The 18,076-nt window shown below is 48.5% G+C and overlaps 2 protein-coding genes and 1 long non-coding RNA gene across 3 annotated transcripts; 2 read left to right on the top strand and 1 right to left on the bottom strand.

The window, feature by feature from the left end:
* Window positions 1–3,487: 3,487 nt before the first annotated feature.
* LOC125539467 (gamma-aminobutyrate transaminase 1, mitochondrial) lies at window positions 3,488–8,999 on the top strand. Its single transcript, XM_048702925.2, has 19 exons — window positions 3,488–3,686; window positions 4,403–4,533; window positions 4,678–4,762; window positions 4,932–5,004; window positions 5,153–5,250; window positions 5,344–5,436; window positions 6,054–6,127; window positions 6,323–6,361; window positions 6,508–6,596; window positions 6,676–6,752; window positions 6,836–6,910; window positions 7,225–7,272; window positions 7,380–7,463; window positions 7,544–7,631; window positions 7,758–7,836; window positions 7,931–8,021; window positions 8,095–8,173; window positions 8,420–8,535; window positions 8,622–8,999. The coding sequence occupies exons 1-19, from the start codon at window positions 3,645–3,647 to the stop codon at window positions 8,694–8,696; spliced, it is 1,536 nt and encodes a 511-aa protein (XP_048558882.1). The 5' UTR covers window positions 3,488–3,644; the 3' UTR covers window positions 8,697–8,999.
* Window positions 8,914–12,696, bottom strand: LOC125539468 (BIIDXI-like protein At5g11420). The gene is made up of 2 exons (XM_048702926.2): window positions 12,555–12,696; window positions 8,914–10,237 (listed from the first exon to the last, which is right to left on the bottom strand). The coding sequence occupies exons 1-2, from the start codon at window positions 12,631–12,633 to the stop codon at window positions 9,159–9,161; spliced, it is 1,158 nt and encodes a 385-aa protein (XP_048558883.1). The 5' UTR covers window positions 12,634–12,696; the 3' UTR covers window positions 8,914–9,158.
* Window positions 12,697–17,112: 4,416 nt separating this feature from the next.
* Window positions 17,113–17,847, top strand: LOC125533893 (uncharacterized). The gene is made up of 2 exons (XR_007294379.2): window positions 17,113–17,261; window positions 17,443–17,847. It is a non-coding gene; the product is annotated as an uncharacterized LOC125533893 (long non-coding RNA).
* The last annotated feature ends 229 nt before the right edge of the window (window positions 17,848–18,076 follow it).

The following is an 18,076-nucleotide window of genomic DNA, read 5'->3' as shown; positions in this document are numbered from 1 at the left end:
GATGATTCATAGTTTTGCTGGAAACGTTAAGTACTTTTGCTGGAACCCTTTTCTTTTTTTTTGTTGCAAGCATAATTTCTTCTTGTTATCACCGTTTTGATTCTTGGTGGAACAAACATCCATTACTTTTGTTACCATGGTCTTGGATTTTTGTTGGAACCAGAGTATTTTTCTGCTACAACTATTCTTTAGTTTCATTGGAACAAACACACTTTTTTTGTTTGCGATTTTGACGATGGCGAGCATGTCGGTGGTGAATGTTGACGGCGAGCGATGGGGGGCGTCGCCACCGGAGGTGCAATCGCAGGCCATAGCTGTTGTATGCGTGGAGTCAGCGACAAGTGCGGGAGGCAACGAGTGCGGCGACCGACAACGAGGACGGCCGGCGAGGTGCGGCAACCAAAGAGCGTGTGACACCGCGGGCGCGATGAGAGGGAGGGGGTCTATTTTTGTACACACTCGTGAGGAAGACAAATGCGTCAATTGGACGGCTGCAGAGGGCTTAATTAGACGGCTGAAAGTGGACCAGCCGAAATATTAGGCCGGCGTGCCGGCGTCTATCGATCGCCAAAAATAAACTAGCGATGTTGCACCAATCTTACAGTAGGTTTGATCCTACAACGAAGGACTTAGGGGGTGTTTGTTTACAGGGACTTTTTTGTGTAGGGACTAGAAAAAGTCCCTCTTAGAGACTTTTTTTACCAAACGGGAGGGACTTTTTAGGGACTAAACTAGGCATTTGGGACTAAATGAAGAAGACTCTCAACGAGAGTCTTTTTGAGACGTTTTGGGACTTTTCCAACAATGCCCCTCCATGCACCCATTGGTCCGCCATCCCATAGTGTTGTTTGATTGTTATTTTTCTATATACTAGGGGCAACATGATCATTTAATGACCTCTAGGAAGGGACTAGGAACTTTTTAGTTTCTGAAAACAAACAGGGAGAGACTTTTTAGGGACTAGAGACTTTTTAATTGGGACTAGAAAAAGTCCTAGGACTAAAGAACCAAACACCACCTTAGTTGTGACACATTTAAATCTCATCTAGATAAGCTTGCCAAAACGATTTATATTGTAAAATGGAGGAAGTACGTGACATCTCAACTCCTACAAGTTTTTTGTTCCTAGGATATAATATTCACATCCTATGAACCAAAAGGGCGCGACGGCAAACCTGTATGTAATCGAAAGCGACCTCGTGCCTAAAATCTGGACTAGCAGCAGAGTTTTCCCGGAGAGGGCTTGCATCGCATGTGGCTGTGGCTTTCCTTATGTGCTGACGTGCACTTGACAGTTGCAGCCGTGACACTTTCCCGCTGGAGGTGGAACCACTCCACGCTAGAGGTCGCTATTGTCCCATCGCTGGACGTTGGCCTGGAATCGCACCCTCGCAGCGTCTCCTTTTTAAGCTTCGGAAAGCTCTCCCAGGAATGGGGGCAAACGACCATTTGGTTAAAGATGTCATCTTATCCTACCTAATGCAATTGAATCCACAAAGTAGCCGTCGCGGCATTCCTGGGATGCGTATCAAACATTACACCAACCGAACCATCAACTAGATAATGTAATCAGGATGGACAGAGTAGAGTATTATTATTTCAGACTGCCTGCACGTGTCTCCTCCCAGACACAGCCAACTTTGCTCCAGCGAAGCACGTCGCGTGTTAGCGAGATTATTATAACTTTATGGATCTGGATCTTAAAGAGCAACTACAATGCGACGACCCAAACAGACGGCGATTTTATTCTTTTTTGTTCATTTTGATCGCCCTGATAGACACGTATATCCGTTTTCGTGTTTGGGTCGGCGCATGCGTCCAACGCTGGCCCGACCCATTTTTTAGGTCGCGCGAAAGAAACAGTACACAAATATTTCAAAAATAGAAAGTTGTTAATTAAACATTAATGCCGGGCACAAAGGCCGTGAGAGTCCACGCGTCCATATTTATATTAACTGAAACATTAGTTAAACCTAAACTACGATGAGGCGTGCTGCCCTAGGCATCTTTGTCGTCGACGTGGGGGCTGGGCCGGCCCAGGGAAACGTCGTATTCCAGACTCTGGCGATATCGTCCGCCGCAGGCTAGGCACGTCGCGCCTCCTCCTCGACCTCGCGACGCTCCTCCTCAGCGTGACGCTCCAGCATCTCGAGGTACTCGCCCTCGCGGCGCTCCTCGGCCAACCTTTGTTGGCGCCATTGCTCGAGGTAGGCGCGCTCTTGCACCTTTGTCGACCCCATCCAGATCGGTGGTGCGCTGACCCATTCGCGCACCACCCCGGTCCAGGAGTAGCGCTTAATGGGGTCGGCTCCGGCTCGGCCTTGGCTGGGCACGGTGGGGCCAGCAGCGACATGACACAGTCGCCGGCCGCGGACAGCGCCATGCCCTCCGCCATGCGCGCCTTGTAAGCCGCCTCCTCCTTCTCCTCCCTCTTTGCGCCGCTCCTCCTCCTTGTTCTCCCGGAGGACAACCGCCAGCACCGTTTGGTAGGTGGCCTCCGCCACCTGGTCCTTGTCACACACGAGGAGGGGCGGCGGTGGGGAGCCATGCGAGACGTCGCGGACGTCGCACCTCCTGGGTTCCTTGTGTCCGAAGGCGAACCACCGCTGCCACGACGGCGAGTCGAACGCGTACGCTGGGTCTTGGCGTTGCTCCGGCGTCGCATCTTCTCCGCGTGCGCCCGCGCTGACCGCGGCGCCGCCGACACTGGGATCCTTTCCGAATCCAAGTGCCAGTCGTGCGACAGCATGACATCGGGGTAGGGGAGAGAGGCACGGTGCTCCCAATGCCTCTTCACCTGGTGCATGGGACGGCGATCCGCTGCCTTGGCCGGCAGGAAGACGACGACGAAGGAAGGAAGGAGCGCGCGGGGAGAGACGGCGGGGCCCTTGCCCTTTCCCTTGTTGGAGAAGACGCCCATTGTGGTGGCTAGGGTTTGCTAGGCTTTTGTCGTCGGCGGGGAGCACAAGGGTGGCGAGATGAGGATGAGACATGTGCAAGCGGATGAGGACAGTCCCCACCGCACGCTCGAATTAAAAAAGGCCGCCCGGCATCTCTGACGCGTGGCTCCCGGTGAGCGGTCGTCATTAATAAAGCTGCCGTGGTAGTTGGATGGCCATCAGGTGAGGACGTGACGGACACCGAAAAAGCGCGCGATGCGTTTGCTTCGTGTCCGCGCCGATGCATTTCTATGCAAATTTGAACCGCAAATGGATCCTCGCAGACACGTTTTGCAAATGGATCGGTATGTTGGGCCTTCATTTTCGTTCGCGTCAACCTGAACGTCGGACGAAGTGGGTAGCTGCGTTGAAGTTGCTCTAGGAGTGATACTACAAAGATGATACACCACACAGTATGTCGACAAATCAAAAGATGCGAGAAGAAGAAGAGGTCGCACGTACGTACACATCTTTCTTTGCTTGCGTGTGTCTGCGCTCGGATAACTCGGCCACGTACGTCCCCCCAGCCTCCGGAAAACTTGGCTACGTCTCCCTCTCTCCCCACCTCCCCGGAATAAATCCGTGACAAGCGACATGCCATGGCCCCGCACCGCAGGTCTCTCTCCCTCCCCCTTCGCCTCTCGCTCTGTATCTCTCCTCTCCGACGGAAACAGCCATCTCTGATCCTCCCGTGTCACCGCCGAGATGATTGCGCGCGGCCTGCTCCGATCCAATGCCTCATCGCAGGTCACCGCCCTCTCCCTCCTCTCCTCCCCTCTCCTCCCCTCCCCTTTCTTCCGCGCGCTAGGTACAACAACCGTCGAGCCGCGCCTGCCTGCGCCTGTGTGTGTGACGATGGTTCGGGGTCGCCGGCGCCGTCATTCGGGCGTCACGCCGGCGGCGATCGTTTCGTGAGAGGGAGGGGCCCCGGCCGTCTCGGCCGGCGGGCGGAGACGGAGGGCGCGCCTGATTGGTACCAGCCTCTTATTCAAATTCGGGCGTGAAGATTCTACATAAAGGGGGATTTCCATTTCATTCTATGTTTGTTCTCGATCCGCTCCGGTGATGGCCCGCGCGGTTCTGTGCCGGAATCTGCATCGCCTTTGGAATCTACCTTTATGCTTCTGAGGATATTTGTTGGGCACGGTTTTACTGTGCCTGATTCCATTCTGTTATTACCTTTAACGCTCCTCCTTACGTACATGAATAGTTGGGGAGTGTGGAATCACTCTGTTCTTCAGGCGGGGTCGAAACATTCCTGTATTTTTTTTTCATGTAAAAGTTGTGATGGCTATGATCAATGTTAGACATCCGATCCAGATGCTATTACTATGACATGATTGTTCCACTACTTTCGCAGCCGTTCAGACTTCACATCTTACCTGCCAACTTTTGCCATTGCCAAAGATTCCAAGCTCATGTGTGATCATTTATTTCATCGTCCTTAATTTACACTTTCATAGGCAAGCAAATTTGTGAAGTATTTAACCAGCGCCGGGGGCTTACAAGGGCATGCAGAGAGCTTGTCAGATGCATCAGTCAGACATTTCAGCTCAGCATCGTCTCCTCAGACGAACTCAACTGAAGAAAATGGGTATATCATCTTCTTTTATTATTATGATTGTATTTGTGGAATTATCACATAATTTTACTCTGTTATGCACTGGAGCGTATGCAGGTTTTGATTCTATATATTTACTACTAGCTACTGCTGACTTTGAATGCATAACCTTCCCAGGTTTAAGGGGCATGGCATGTTGGCACCATTCACAGCTGGATGGCAGAGCAATGATGTGCATCCGCTGGTTATTGAGAGATCTGAGGTTGCGACTCTCTAATTCTGCATTATACTGTATATGTTTACTTTGTTACTTTGCTTGCAATGTAACATTTGATTTTGGAAATGGAAGCTTAAGATGTTCATTACTGTATGCTATGGTTGTGAGCTATGTATCTATGTTTGCCTTATACAATGTTAACCTGAATATGCAGGGGTCTTATGTTTATGACATCAACGGGAATAAGTATCTAGATTCTCTAGCAGGACTCTGGTGTACAGCTTTAGGTATGTACAAGTACAATCTTTGGAGTGTGATTATGTACCACAGAATTGTCCATTCTTTTGGATAATACCCTGCATTACCATTTTATTTTTGTGCATTTAAGAGTAATGTATACAGTCTAATTTCATTCATCTTCCATGGTTTCTTCAGGTGGTAGTGAGCCTCGATTAGTCAAAGCTGCAACTGACCAATTAAACAAGTTGCCCTTCTATCACTCCTTCTGGAACCGTACAACCAAACCAACATTGGTAAATTTCTGCGTTCTTTATTGACTATCGGTCTGTTAAAATCATTTTCGGACTTCGTGGATACTGATGATGGAGACGGCCTGTTGTTTTCAGGATCTTGCAGACGACCTTCTTAGCATGTTTACTGCAAGCAAAATGGGAAAGGCATTCTTCACAAATAGCGGTTCGGAAGCAAATGACTCACATGTATGATCGCTGGAACTACTGACCATTTCCTACTCTACTGTATTTTAAAACAATTTTTTTGGAATAACGTGCAGATGCTCTGTTCATTAAGAAGGGTAGCAACTATAGATACAATATATGTTGCTCTTACCGTCATTCGGCATTCGCATCTACAGAGAATCACTAAAAACTGTTTTACATTGTGTTATGTATGAGAAAGTGACACGAGCTTTTATTTAAATAACAAACGTACATAGTTTTTTTACCTTAAAGAACACATCGCTAGGAACCTTTTCTCAGGGAAAAAGTTGGGGCACTGAAACACAAACAGTAGGGTGGATTGTGAGATTTACATGGTTCCTCCACGTGTCAAAAGAGAGAACCTTTTGGGTGTTCCATTTCTAGAAGGCTAGTGTAGCTATTGTCCCTGGTTCACCATTTGCACTTTTTTGAGATGGCCATAGCCTTAGTTGTTTATTTCACTCAATATGTTTAGCTGATATATTTGCCATACTGAATGGCATAGTCATTTGGTGATAAGCACTAGTTATCTGTGCTGATGTGGAATTTGTTTTGTTCTCCCTCTTCTGGTTTCTCACAGCACTGCTGACACATTTACAACGTTTACACTTGTTCAGGTCAAACTGGTATGGTATTATAACAATGCATTGGGGAGGCCAAACAAGAAAAAGTTTATTGCACGATCAAAAGCGTAAGTAACATAGTTTCTCAATCTTTGATCTTCAAACTAGAAATATAGGGTTTTCTTTATTTGTAAGTAATTTTCAGTGGCATCAATTTCCATCCTGGGTCATGACTTCAATATTCTTGGGGTCTCGTTGTTATATTCTGTATGTAATTCAGAGGTACTTTGAGTTCCTTCTTACTACCGTTGTATTTATTGCAGATATCATGGATCAACATTAATATCAGCTAGTCTCACTGGGTGAGTATTGGCCTAAAAAAACCGTGTTTTTCTTCTTATGTGGATATTTCTTTCTATCAGTACCTACTACCTAGTACTTTGACGAATCTAGTAGTCCATTTCTTATTGATGCTTAATTTATTTGCTAATCGCTTCTGTATCTTTAGTCTTCCTGCCCTGCACCAGAAGTTCGATCTGCCAGCACCTTTTGTTCTGCACACAGACTGCCCTCACTACTGGCGCTTCCATCTTCCTGGTACTCTTTATTTCAAAATTTAGTTTTATGATCAATGCAGCATTTTTGTTACTAATGAAATTGTTTTGGTGGGGGGCAGGTGAGACAGAAGAAGAATTTGCAACAAGACTTGCCAAAAATTTAGAGGATCTTATCCTCAAGGAAGGACCAGAAACAGTAAGGTTTTCTTGTCACCAAACTTATATTTATGCAATAGGTCCCAAGTATACTACTTGACTCATGCATTTTTCTCCTGTTAGATTGCTGCGTTCATTGCTGAGCCTGTCATGGGTGCTGGTGGTGTCATCCCTCCTCCAAAGACCTATTTTGATAAGGTGGTTTTAAAATCCTTGAGCTACATCTTTTGATAGATTACGTAAGGGGAAGGAGACTCTTCAATTCATTTATTTGACCCCACTGTTAAGTTCCAGTGAAGCTAAGATTACACTTTACTGAGCTTTCTAAATACTTCTTCACTCTCTTATGCTGCAGTAGTTCCACAGAAACATCTTTTTTTAGCAGAATCCACAGAAACATTATTGCCTGATGAACCCTTAAAGCTAGTGTATATATTAGGTTGCTTCTATATAGTGGACATGAATTCTTCTTTTCCTTGTTTATCTTATCTCATCTTCCTGTCTGCCTACAGGTTCAAGCTGTGGTTAAGAAGTATGACATCCTTTTCATAGTAGATGAGGTACTTTAAATTCACGTGTGAAGTCAAACACAAAACAAAATACTAGATAGTGCAGGAACACAGGAAACTTCTGTATGCAGTCGTTATTAACTGATGATGTGTTTCAGGTCATTACCGCATTTGGAAGGTTGGGAACCATGTTCGGATCTGATATGTATAACATCAAGCCAGATTTAGTCACCTTGGCCAAGGTGAATATCCTTTCACAACAGTATATCAGTAAATATTAATTATCCGATGTCAGCCGAGCCTGCCAATTTCATGAAAACAGGCTCTTTCGTCTGCGTATGTGCCCATTGGAGCGACTCTTGTTAGCCCCGAAATAGCAGCTGTGGTTGATTCTCAGAGCAATAAGCTAGGTAAGTGAATGGCATTGCGTGAGCTTAATTAGTCATATCTGTGTTGGCATGTCTCTAGCCTTTTTTTTAAGGATATGTGAGCTTCACAAATGTGATGTGCGCTGAGCTGCTGTCTTTTTCTTGCAGGTTCATTTGCTCATGGCTTTACATACTCTGGCCATCCAGTTGCTTGTGCTGTCGCCATTGAGGCGTTGAAAATCTATCGGTATACTGCACTTCCCATAGCACACAGAGCCCCTACCTCTGCCCGTATTTGCTTTCTTGTCCTTACGAATCTTTCGCAAACTATATGGTATCAGGGAAAGGAATATTCCTGATCATGTGAAGCAAATCGCTCCACGCTTCCAGGAGGGAACGAAGGCCTTTGCAGGAAGCCCAATTGTTGGGGAGGTACCCTGCTTTTATTTGTCTCAGCGGACTCTTTTCTTGTTCAAAAGCATAATCGACATGCTCCTGTATGCAGATCCGTGGTGTAGGATTGATACTCGGAACTGAGTTCGCCAATAATAAATCACGAGATGACCCATTCCCTGCTGAATGGGGTAAGTAACAAGTCATAGCTTGGAACCACTCTCACTGGAGCATTGTTATACTAGTACTCCCTCCGTAAACTAATATAAGATTTAGATTGCTATTTTAGTGATCTAAACGCTCTTATATTAGTTTACAGAGGGAGTAGAAGTTTATCATCCCAGAAATATAGAACGACTGGTCGTGTTCCAGGATATACATACGTTCACTGAACCAGAAAGTATCCTTACAAACTGTTTCCCTGATGGCATATTCAGGTGTTGGTGCTATCTTCGGACAGGAGTGCCAGAAGCGTGGCATGCTGGTCAGGGTTGCCGGCGACAGCATTATGATGTCACCGCCATTGACAATGACCCCTGGCGAAGTTGATGAGGTAAGATCAGAAATAACAGTAGCACCATCATCCTTTACTTTTCTCCGGACACCACTGAACTTATCTCGCTCTGAAACTCTTATCAGCTGGTGAGCATATACGGAGAAGCTATGAAGTCCACGGAGGAGAGAGTGGCGGAGCTCAAATCGAAGAAAAACTAGACAAGATGCAGCACAACGATGATGATAACGTCGACTGCGGCGATGGTCTCGGATGTGTACAGAATAATTCCTCGCTGTCAGGTGGTAATAACGCACCGGAACGGACGCTGTTCTTGATGCGCGGAATGGCAAAGCATTCTTTCACCGAGCGATGGTGATTGACGACTTGATTACAGACAAGATAGATTTTGGTACATTCTTACCTCGAAAGATAATCTGCCAAATAAAGCCGTTTATAAGCTTGCCACTTTGATAATCTCTTGTACTGACACAATTTGAAACAATTTGAAAGAATTCCTTTGAGATCTCTTGTACGGACCTACGTATGAATCGTTCAAATTTGATGATGTTCCTCAGAAGAGAAGAAACGAAAGAAATGTGAGATGGTGCAATGTCTAAAATAATCGCGCATGGCTGCCGTGCCGACACATTAGCTAGCGACGTAGCATCCGGCGGCGGCTTCTAAGCGCAGACGAGCGAGACGTCGTCGACGACGGGCCCGCAGAGCGAGCCGCTGCCGTCGGACATGGTGTGGTAGCCGGAGCTATACAGCACCACCCGCGTGCGGTTCCCCTCCGCCGTGAACGACAGCGCGCCGCGCGCGTGCCCGCCCGTGCCCCGGGAATGGTACTCCACGGCGGCGGTCCCCTGCGCCCCCGTGGCCGCCGCCACCACGCGCATGGGCTGCAGCTCCGGCCCGCACGCCACGCACCCGTCCCCGGCGTCCCCGACGGAGAACTCCATCCGGCACGCGCTCCCCGGCACGGTGTCCACCTCCTGCACCAGCGCCGCCTCCACGCCGGCCACCAGCTCCACGGCGCGCGACCCGCCGGGCACCGCGTGGCGCGCCGCGTCCACGTACTTGGCCGCCTTGGAGTAGGACATGACCATCCACCCGGGCAGCGGCGACACGGCGCCCTCGCCCATGGGCGGCACCAGCACCCCGCACGTCGACCCCGGGGCGACGTACGGCCCCTCCTCGAAGCCCCCGTTCCTCAGCAGGTTGCCGCCGGCGGCCTCGGCGGCAGGGTGGAGGGTCTTGATGGCGACGGCGTCGACGAGGGGCCCGCAGGCGGGGTCCTCCGCGCCGCCGCCGTCGTCGCTGTGGTGGATGACGAGCGTGACGACGCCCCGCTCGGCGTGGAAGGCCCAGGCATACGAGTCCCAGCCGCTGGCGCTGTACACGGTCTGGATGGGGAGCTCCCGGCCGGGCGCGTCAGCGGCGGCGTCGGGGACGACGGAGAGGCGGAGGCGCTCGGACTGGCCGCAGGTGCGCGCGGCGCTGAAGGTGACGGAGTAGCGGGCGCCACGGGTGACGCTGAGCTGCTGCCGGACGGAGGCGCCGCTGCCGAGGCGCACGGCGTGCGCGCCCTCCGGCACCGGCAGGACCATGCCGTCGCCCGGCCGGTCCGTCCCCGACTCGACATACTCCACGGGGCCGGCGGCCTTCCAGTAGGGGATGGCGTGCGCGCCCGTGACCCTCGTGCCGTTCATCTGCGACCTGTTCGGCGGGTACTCGAAGTTGCCGTTCAGCAGCGGGCCTGCATGCATGCATGCATGCAGCGCGCACAAATTAGTGATGGCATATTGGCATGCATGATGTGTCAGTGTCAGGCAGTGAACCGTCAACCTAGAGTAGATCTCAGGCGTTGACATTCTGCATAATAATCTGAACCATACATGTACCCACCCGTACGCAGCACGTTAGAGTGCAGAGCCCTGATTTGATCTCTGTGGTTCCAACAGGTCAATGCCGGCAATTTTCAAGAAAATGTTAGGAGTACTTTTTTTACACTCCGTCGACTCATAGATGAATCAATTTTGTGCACCCTGGTTTGATTCCTTTTGCACGATATCGTGCGAATAATTACAAGTCAACGCCAGCATTTTTCTTGGGAGTACTCCCTCAGTTCCAAATCAAATCAAGTTGTACTCTATTGTTGAACTTCTCCTTCAGTTCCAAATGAAAAATATGCTACTTCAATGTCAGTTTAAAACTGCGACACTTATTCTGGAGAAGCGAGGAAGCGGAGAGCTTCCGAACGGGCCCTTATTATGGATCGGAGGAAGTATTATATAGTACAACGGTATATTTTGTAATGGATATTATAATGAAACTAATTTGATGTTGTTGATATGCAAATATATTGTCCCCTCTTTCTATCAGTTCAAACTTTCGGATGAAATAATTGGAGCATTAATTCAATATGGTATCGATGCTAAAAGGTCTCAGGTTCAAAACAATGCTAACACGGTATTAGAAAAGAAGATATTTGTGCCCACATCAATCCCACGCATGACTACAAAAAGGCCTAGATGCGAGGAAGAGTTTTGAAATATATCGCCCATCTCATTCCATCTGTTTGAATTTTTGGAGTAACTGGTTGAACCACAAATTCAATTATCTTGACACATTTTTCTATAGACTGTCAAATTTTAAAAAGGTTGACATAAATCAAAGCTAGATCTTCAAATTTGCTAACATTTTATTAGATTTAGTGAAGTTTGACATAGGAGGGCCTGCCCCATCGGAATCCAAAACACCATCCCCAAGGGCTAATCTGAGAGGTCTTTTGGGGCTGAGCAACCCCACGTCTGTCATTTTACGAGCTCAATTTCATGCCTCTCTGTGTACATGGCTTAGTGAGTTGTTGTAATCCCATGTTGTGCTACCCTTCTTCTATCAATGAAAAGATATGCAACTTTTGTGTATTCATGAAAAAGAAGGAAAAAAAGGTTTGACATAGGAAATCCTTGCTCAGCTTGCTGTTGCTGGCGGTGGCGACACCTGCGGGTGCCGTGTCCTTGTTGAAGGCGCTGCCATGGTCTTTTGTCTGTGTCCCGCTTCGCGCACCGGGGGAAACCCCTAGGTCTGGTTCACCAGATCGGACAGCGGCGGCATCCCGACGTCGTATCCTTCTTGAAGGCGCGGTCTTGGTTGCTCGTGGCGTCTCCAGTGTTGGAATTAAAGATGATGGACGCCAAGCTTGGTTTTGGGCTGCTTCTCAGGGCATGGGCATTCGGGGCGCAATGTACGACATTGTCGGTGCCTCATCCATGGCTTCTTCCTCCTGTTCAGCCAAATCCTGCTTCCCACTTGCCAACTCCTCTAGGCGCTTAAGGTGGGGGTACGTTGATTTGGTCTGTCCTGGAGCGGTGGCCGTGCGACGGTGGTGCCTTGTGATGGTTGTGACGCGGTCTAGGTGCTCTGGGTCTCGTCTCCTCGCCTTCCTTGGCTGGAGTTTGAGCTAGGAGAGTGTATGCTGTGTTGTATTCTTTCCCACTTCCCCCTCTTTTATCTATGTTACTCTTGTTTTCTCCTACCTATTAATGAAATGATACGCAAGCTTTGCGTATTCGCGAAAAAAAAAGCACAGTCGATCAAGATTTCTGACGAGCTGGGGGGGGGGGGGGGGGACATGGTTGGAGTTGCGAGTCAAGGTTAGGGGCATTCATCCGATTCTTGGATATTGGGAAAGGTGGCGGCCATGATACAGGAGAAAGAAGGGAAAATGCGACCCATTTGGATTTGGGTCGAACTGTAAGTAACTGAAAAGAATTGTGTATGGAAAAGGTTGCCGTCCCCAGTCGGCAGTGTGGCATCCAATGGCTAGCACAGAATGGTAATTAAACTTAGACAATAGATTGTTAAGAAAAAACTGAGACAATAGACGGGTATTTCCTATGCATCTTTGCAACACACGTAGCTAGAATGTATGCGAACATGACCAAAGACGTTCGAACTACCTAACCAAGTGACGGTCGATCGCTAGACGGCAATCGCATTTAACGAACGACTAATCACTCATGGATGCAGGCAAGATGTAAACAGTGCAGTAGCTTTGGCGATGCTCTCACCATCTACGTCGGGGGCAGCTCGGGCTGCCGCGAAGGCGAGCAGTAGCACCGCGGCGCAGCGCGCGGCGCCGACCACCATCGATTCGATCGATCTCCTCCTGGCGATCGATCCGCTGATCGAAATACCGGTGCACGATCTACTGGGTGAACAGGTGAAGTGAAGTGAAGTGAAGGTGGTTTGTTCCAATTTTATAGGAAGACGACGGATCGCAGGTGTGCGGTGTCCGTGGCAGCAGGGTCCAGGGTGGTGACTTCGCGGAAGGCGCCGGTCGGTGGAGCTCAACTGGCCGTCGTCAGTCCGGCAGCCTGCCTGCCTCCCCCTCGGCCCGCCGCCGCGTGCGTGCGGTCACGTGCTGTGCTGCTGTGTGCGCCTGCACCGCCGTTGCGATTCCCGTGCATTCCCTCGATCGCCCACGGGCACGGCTGAGGATGGAGGACGGCGGCACACGCCTACGCGCGCTTTGACTCTCTTCCATGGCCACATGGCCGTGTTTCCTCCGTGCCTTGCGGAATGCCCGATGGCCCATCAATGCGACAGTACGCCGTGTGTTCCTCGCGCCACCGTGCCACTGCCGGAGTGCCGTCCGGTTTCCTCCGTGCCTTGCGGAAACGCAGGCGTGCGTAGGCGAGGCGGGCAGCGCCGTCCGGCGTCCGAAGTCCACTGCGCCCATGGCCACGGGGGAAAGGTTTCCGCGTCAACAAATTTGTCACTGCAATAAGTCATGGACTGGGCCACTGGGGGCGCTTGGGCAGCAGGCCAGGAGGTCGCTCTTAGCTGGGCCACGAGCCGAGTACGCATGCCGGGCCGTCTGAACGGGCTCACGGGCTCATGGCTGTTGTTGTTTTTTAAACATGGGCTGACGGTTGTTGGAATGAAGGCCGAGCGATGCATTTCCGGTGTTTTTTTTTTCCAAAATACATTTCCGGTGTTAACCTGGCTAGCTTGAGCGTCAACCTAGGTTCATCAAAAGAATAAAGGAAACTTTATCGTCAACCTGCTCTCCAAGCATCCTTGGTACGTACGCAGTGTACATGGGAAATGCTCAGCTACCACTCCATGCTCGTAAGCTGGCTTAGCTGAGCTAGCTCGTACTAGTGTTTGGGCGCTATAGTTTGGGTTTTGTACTCTAATGGGCACTGACAGCACGGCCATTATCAGCTCCTGCTTTTTCATGCCGTATATGATTATAAGTTGAATGACGGATAGCACTGAACTGTCTCGCTCGGAACCCTTTTCAGCTGGTGAGATGTATCCATGAGAGGAGAGAGTGTCGGCCGGATCCGATCCAACAAGAACCAGGCGATGCCGTCTCTTTTAACTTGTACGACGAGGATGATCATAATGTCGTCGGCGATGATGACATCGGCTGTGAAGAGAACAATCTGCTCGCTGCCAGATGGTAATAGTGCACCGGAATGGACACTGTTCGTGATGTAGAAAACTGTGAACTATTCTTGCGCCAAAGACTATTAAACATTGGTCCACTAACCATGGTTGAACTTCTGATTATGTTGAACAGAGCATGGTCGCGTCGAACCAAACATCCCTACAGATTCTAAGGGCATATCCAAGGGGCCTTCGTCAAACGGACGCCTCCAAATATTCCAAAGCATCAAGAATCATAAGTAGCACAATGCATCAATAATCCAAAGAGAAATGTTTTAATGCAAAAATATTCCACAACCCAATCGTAATACAGTTTTGAAATAAATAGGCTCAAATTTAAATTCAACACATTCTTACATATGCTCTTATTGTTCATATGAACCGCCCACAAGTGCTACACCAGATTATTTTGAAGTTGTGTATGGGTTTCTCAATTGCGAATCTGAGAAGAGCATCTACAACCAGAATTATCAATTACGGGTGCCTATACGTCCGCGGACTCGTCCAGACGCACCCGTGGACAGTGACCGGACGACTCTCAAATAATGCGTTTTGCAACCGTAATCCCTATTTCAAAAATATCAAATACATGCAAACACATGCACGCCGATGATCTTGGCCAAATATTGTTCAATGCACATAAATACAAATTGTGTGTACTTAAGAATACATAGTTCAAACATAAATATTGTTCATAGTGCATAATTGATAAACTAAAAGCAAAGTTTACTGATTTCAGTGTGGACCCGCATATGCTCCACAAGATCATTCAACATGCACATGTTGATCTTGCAATTGTCGATGCTTCTCCAAAAAGTTTGCAATACTCTCTGCCCCTTGTTCCAGGAGGCGGACATGAGTTCTGGGCTTCTCAATATCATGTGTGCGTGCTGGCCCTTCATCCTCATCCTCGACAATCATGTTGTGCAAGATTACAAAACATGTCATGAGCCGCCAAAGTGTCTCCACTTCGCACATTATCGCAACTCCACAAATCCGACGAGGCGATGAACTCGTTGAATATGAATTCATCAAGGTCAGAGTTCTCATAGCCATTATTCCATGATGAATCCATTGAATGACCTAGAAATGATGACCGAAAGAATCAAAATCTAGCTCTGTCACTTCACCGAACACGTAGAGCGCGAGGTGTATATATGGGAGAATTGAACGTATCGATATGACGTTCGGTGGTGGAGAACCACGGTCAGCGGCGGTGTGGATTGCGGCTTCCGGTGGCGAAGCCCTAGGTTGGGGATGACAGTGGAGCAACGATGCCAGCGGAACTCTGGTGACGACTCTGTGGATGAGGGCCAACAATAGAGAGGAGGAGAGGACTGGTCAGGCAAGGAAGGGGGGGGGGGAATATGACTGAATTGGCGCGGGCCTTAGTGGTCAGTCCGACGTGGCATCCGATATGGGAAGTGTCGGTCAGACCGGGTGTTTGGACCGGATACGAAGCGTCCATTTGGATGACGTTTTTTCATCCGAACATTGACCAGGCAGCCTGCCCGGGCGTTTAGGGCGTCTATGGGGTCTGTTTGTAGATCCTCTAATGCATTTGGATAAATTATTCAAACGTTGCCGCATTAGGGCATCTCTAATGGCGACCCACAAATTTCCTCCTCATTTCAAGCCGGGTTTTGAATTAGCGGACATGCAAACCGGCTGATATTCATCAAAGTTCGGAAACAAAATAGCACAAATAATCTATACATAGCATGCAAATATGTCCAGTGTGTCAAATTCGATGTCCAACAAGTTTTTTAATGGATCATGTCGTCCCACACATACTACCCTTCAGTTTCACCCAATAGTGTGTGTACGTAAATGGCGACCACTTTATCCTGTGGTACATCACGGCAACACGTAAGGGCTACACAATGTGTAGAGTAACATTGAGTGAATGAATGATTCGGTTAACAAGTTGAGGAAGAAGAAGCAAAACTTATGATCTCCTCCTCTGCCGCATGCAATGGCCATCTTGCCTCCAGCTAAGCAATTACGTGACAAAACTTGCTAACGATGGTCTGGATGGCATGTCATCGATATGATGACGACCTCACATTGCGATCATGGATGATGTGCATGTCATATGGCGCAATGTGCTTTCGTGCGTGAAATGATTCATGCACTTGCTGCCAGAATGTACCCCCTTTGCTTCTGCCTACAAAATCCGCGGATAAAGTCAACCACGCATCGCACAACAACTCATCCTCCATGGTTAAGTACCCTGCCATCCTTCCTACTCTGAAAAAACGACATGGCCTCCGAAAATAAGCTCATGGGCATTTGACCGAACACTTGCCGGGCGTAGTGGCCTCCATGGAGGTCGTCGACACGGCGGTAGAGCGTACCTGGGCAAACGGCTGTCAATGCTCGTTGCGAACGTTCGGCAATGCAAGTGTGGCGGCCGGAGATACAGTGGCGGCAACAGAGGTGGAGGTTGCAGATGCAAAGCAAGGGGGTAAAGTAGAGGAGTGGAAGAAAATGAGATCGGGATGGCGGATTTAGTGGACCTGGTGTGTCGGGTTCCAACATGGCTGATGTCCGGACTCGGTCCCGCAACCATCCCCCTTTGTCTCTAATTTGCGAGAGAAAATGCGTCCGGACCGCCGAGCGGACCGATACATGCCCGCGTAGTATGATTTCCGATGTCCGGACAACATAGTGCGAATGTATGCAGGCGGTTTGTGGGTCGGCGTTGGAGATGCCCTTATGCTATGGAAGCTGGACAAGATCACTCGTATGTTCAAGTTCAACACCCAGAACTTTGTTATTTGCTAGAGATGCTCTAAACACACTAATCCCTTTGTTCAGATAAACAAATAGAAAAGACAAGAGAAAAGATGCGGAAAAAGACAACTTCATGCGCGTGTGCATGCGTACTCTTTCGTAGTGATGTGTGTGATCGAGTGAAGTTCTTTTTCTTTAGTTGGAGATCGAGTGAAGTTGATGAAGAGTCAAGTTGGGAGAAGAAGTCAAACTGTCAGACCCAAAATCAGCCTAAAGAATAACATACAAGTGGCACCATGAAGCAGCACAGTTCATGCCTGCCTACTAAAAAGCCCAAAAGGGCCAAAATATCCGAGCACTTTTCCCTGTTTTCTGTATTTTATATTTGAACCAGAACCCTTTAAATACAAATGTGACCAAATGCAACTCAGGCAGCAAGCAACTAGCAAGCAGAGTAGAGCAGAGCAGCAGTAGCAGACACAGAGAGAAAGTAGAAAGGCAGGGATGGGTCAGTGCCCCTCTATTCGGCAGCCGGAGGCAGAGTATGTTCGCCTGCTGGCGGCGGCACCCGGCGGCAAAAACAGGTGATTTCTTGAACAGTTTATTTCATATGTTCGCTAGCAGCTGCTGGCCAATTGCAACTGCTGCCGGTGTTCAAAGTGTGTGCCAGAACTGCTCGTTTCTTCTTATTCAGTTAGAGTTTAGTAGGTGTGATTACTTGTAGTCCCGAAACTGTTGTGACATTTTTGTGTCTCCAACATGCAGGAACGAGCAGTTCAGCAAACCTACAAAGGCCATGAACAAATACCAAAAAAGATCAAGCAAGGACGATCTAGTTATGAGGGCGACGCTCGAATCAATCACGAGAATTGGATAAAACTGCAAATCTGATGAAAGAAGAGCGATGCCAGATGTCAGAGTTTCGACCCGGATATTATAGGCATCAATTGTGAATCTTGATGCCGGTAAAAGTACGGTGAAATCTAGGATGGCTTTCGAATTACCAAGCTTTGGTTTATAGAGGACTTAAAAGTAACTGTGTGTACAACTCTACTAGATTTTTTTTAGGGGTACAAGTCTACTAGCTAGCACTACGCATGTTCCGGAAATTTGCTTCGCTATGTTTTATAAATATTAGTAATAATAGTATAAAAGGTCATTGGCAATTAATTCTAGCCCATCCGACAACGCATGGACCGGTGGTAGATTGTGAATAAGGGTGAAAGTGGTTAGGATAAGTTTCGACTGAAACCGCTTTCGAATCTGTTTTTATAGGATACGGTAGGAGATTTTTACATCCACACACAATCCGTTTCGACTCCGAGTTCGGCTGATACGATATGGTATAAGATATGATACTAGTATGGTATGACGCCATAGGATAATCTATTTTTAATAG

Source organism: Triticum urartu, chromosome 2A (assembly GCF_056163025.1).
Source record: "Triticum urartu cultivar PI428250 chromosome 2A, HENAU_Tu73, whole genome shotgun sequence".
In the NCBI taxonomy this organism is placed as follows: Eukaryota; Viridiplantae; Streptophyta; class Magnoliopsida; order Poales; family Poaceae; genus Triticum; species Triticum urartu.
The sequence above is the reverse complement of the archived record's forward strand: the minus strand, read 5'-3'. Positions and strand labels throughout refer to the sequence as shown.

Bases quoted from the DNA above. Each gene is read 5' to 3' on its own strand.
- LOC125539467 (XM_048702925.2), top strand. From the start codon at position 3,645: ATGATTGCGCGCGGCCTGCTCCGATCCAATGCCTCATCGCAG. The intron at 7,273-7,379 runs GTACTTTAAATT...GATGTGTTTCAG, and splicing joins TCCTTTTCATAGTAGATGAG to GTCATTACCGCATTTGGAAG. The intron at 8,022-8,094 runs GTACCCTGCTTT...TCCTGTATGCAG, and splicing joins GAAGCCCAATTGTTGGGGAG to ATCCGTGGTGTAGGATTGAT.
- LOC125539468 (XM_048702926.2), bottom strand. From the start codon at position 12,633: ATGGTGGTCGGCGCCGCGCGCTGCGCCGCGGTGCTACTGCTCGCCTTC. The intron at 10,238-12,554 runs GTGAGAGCATCG...GCATGCATGCAG, and splicing joins AGCTGCCCCCGACGTAGATG to GCCCGCTGCTGAACGGCAAC.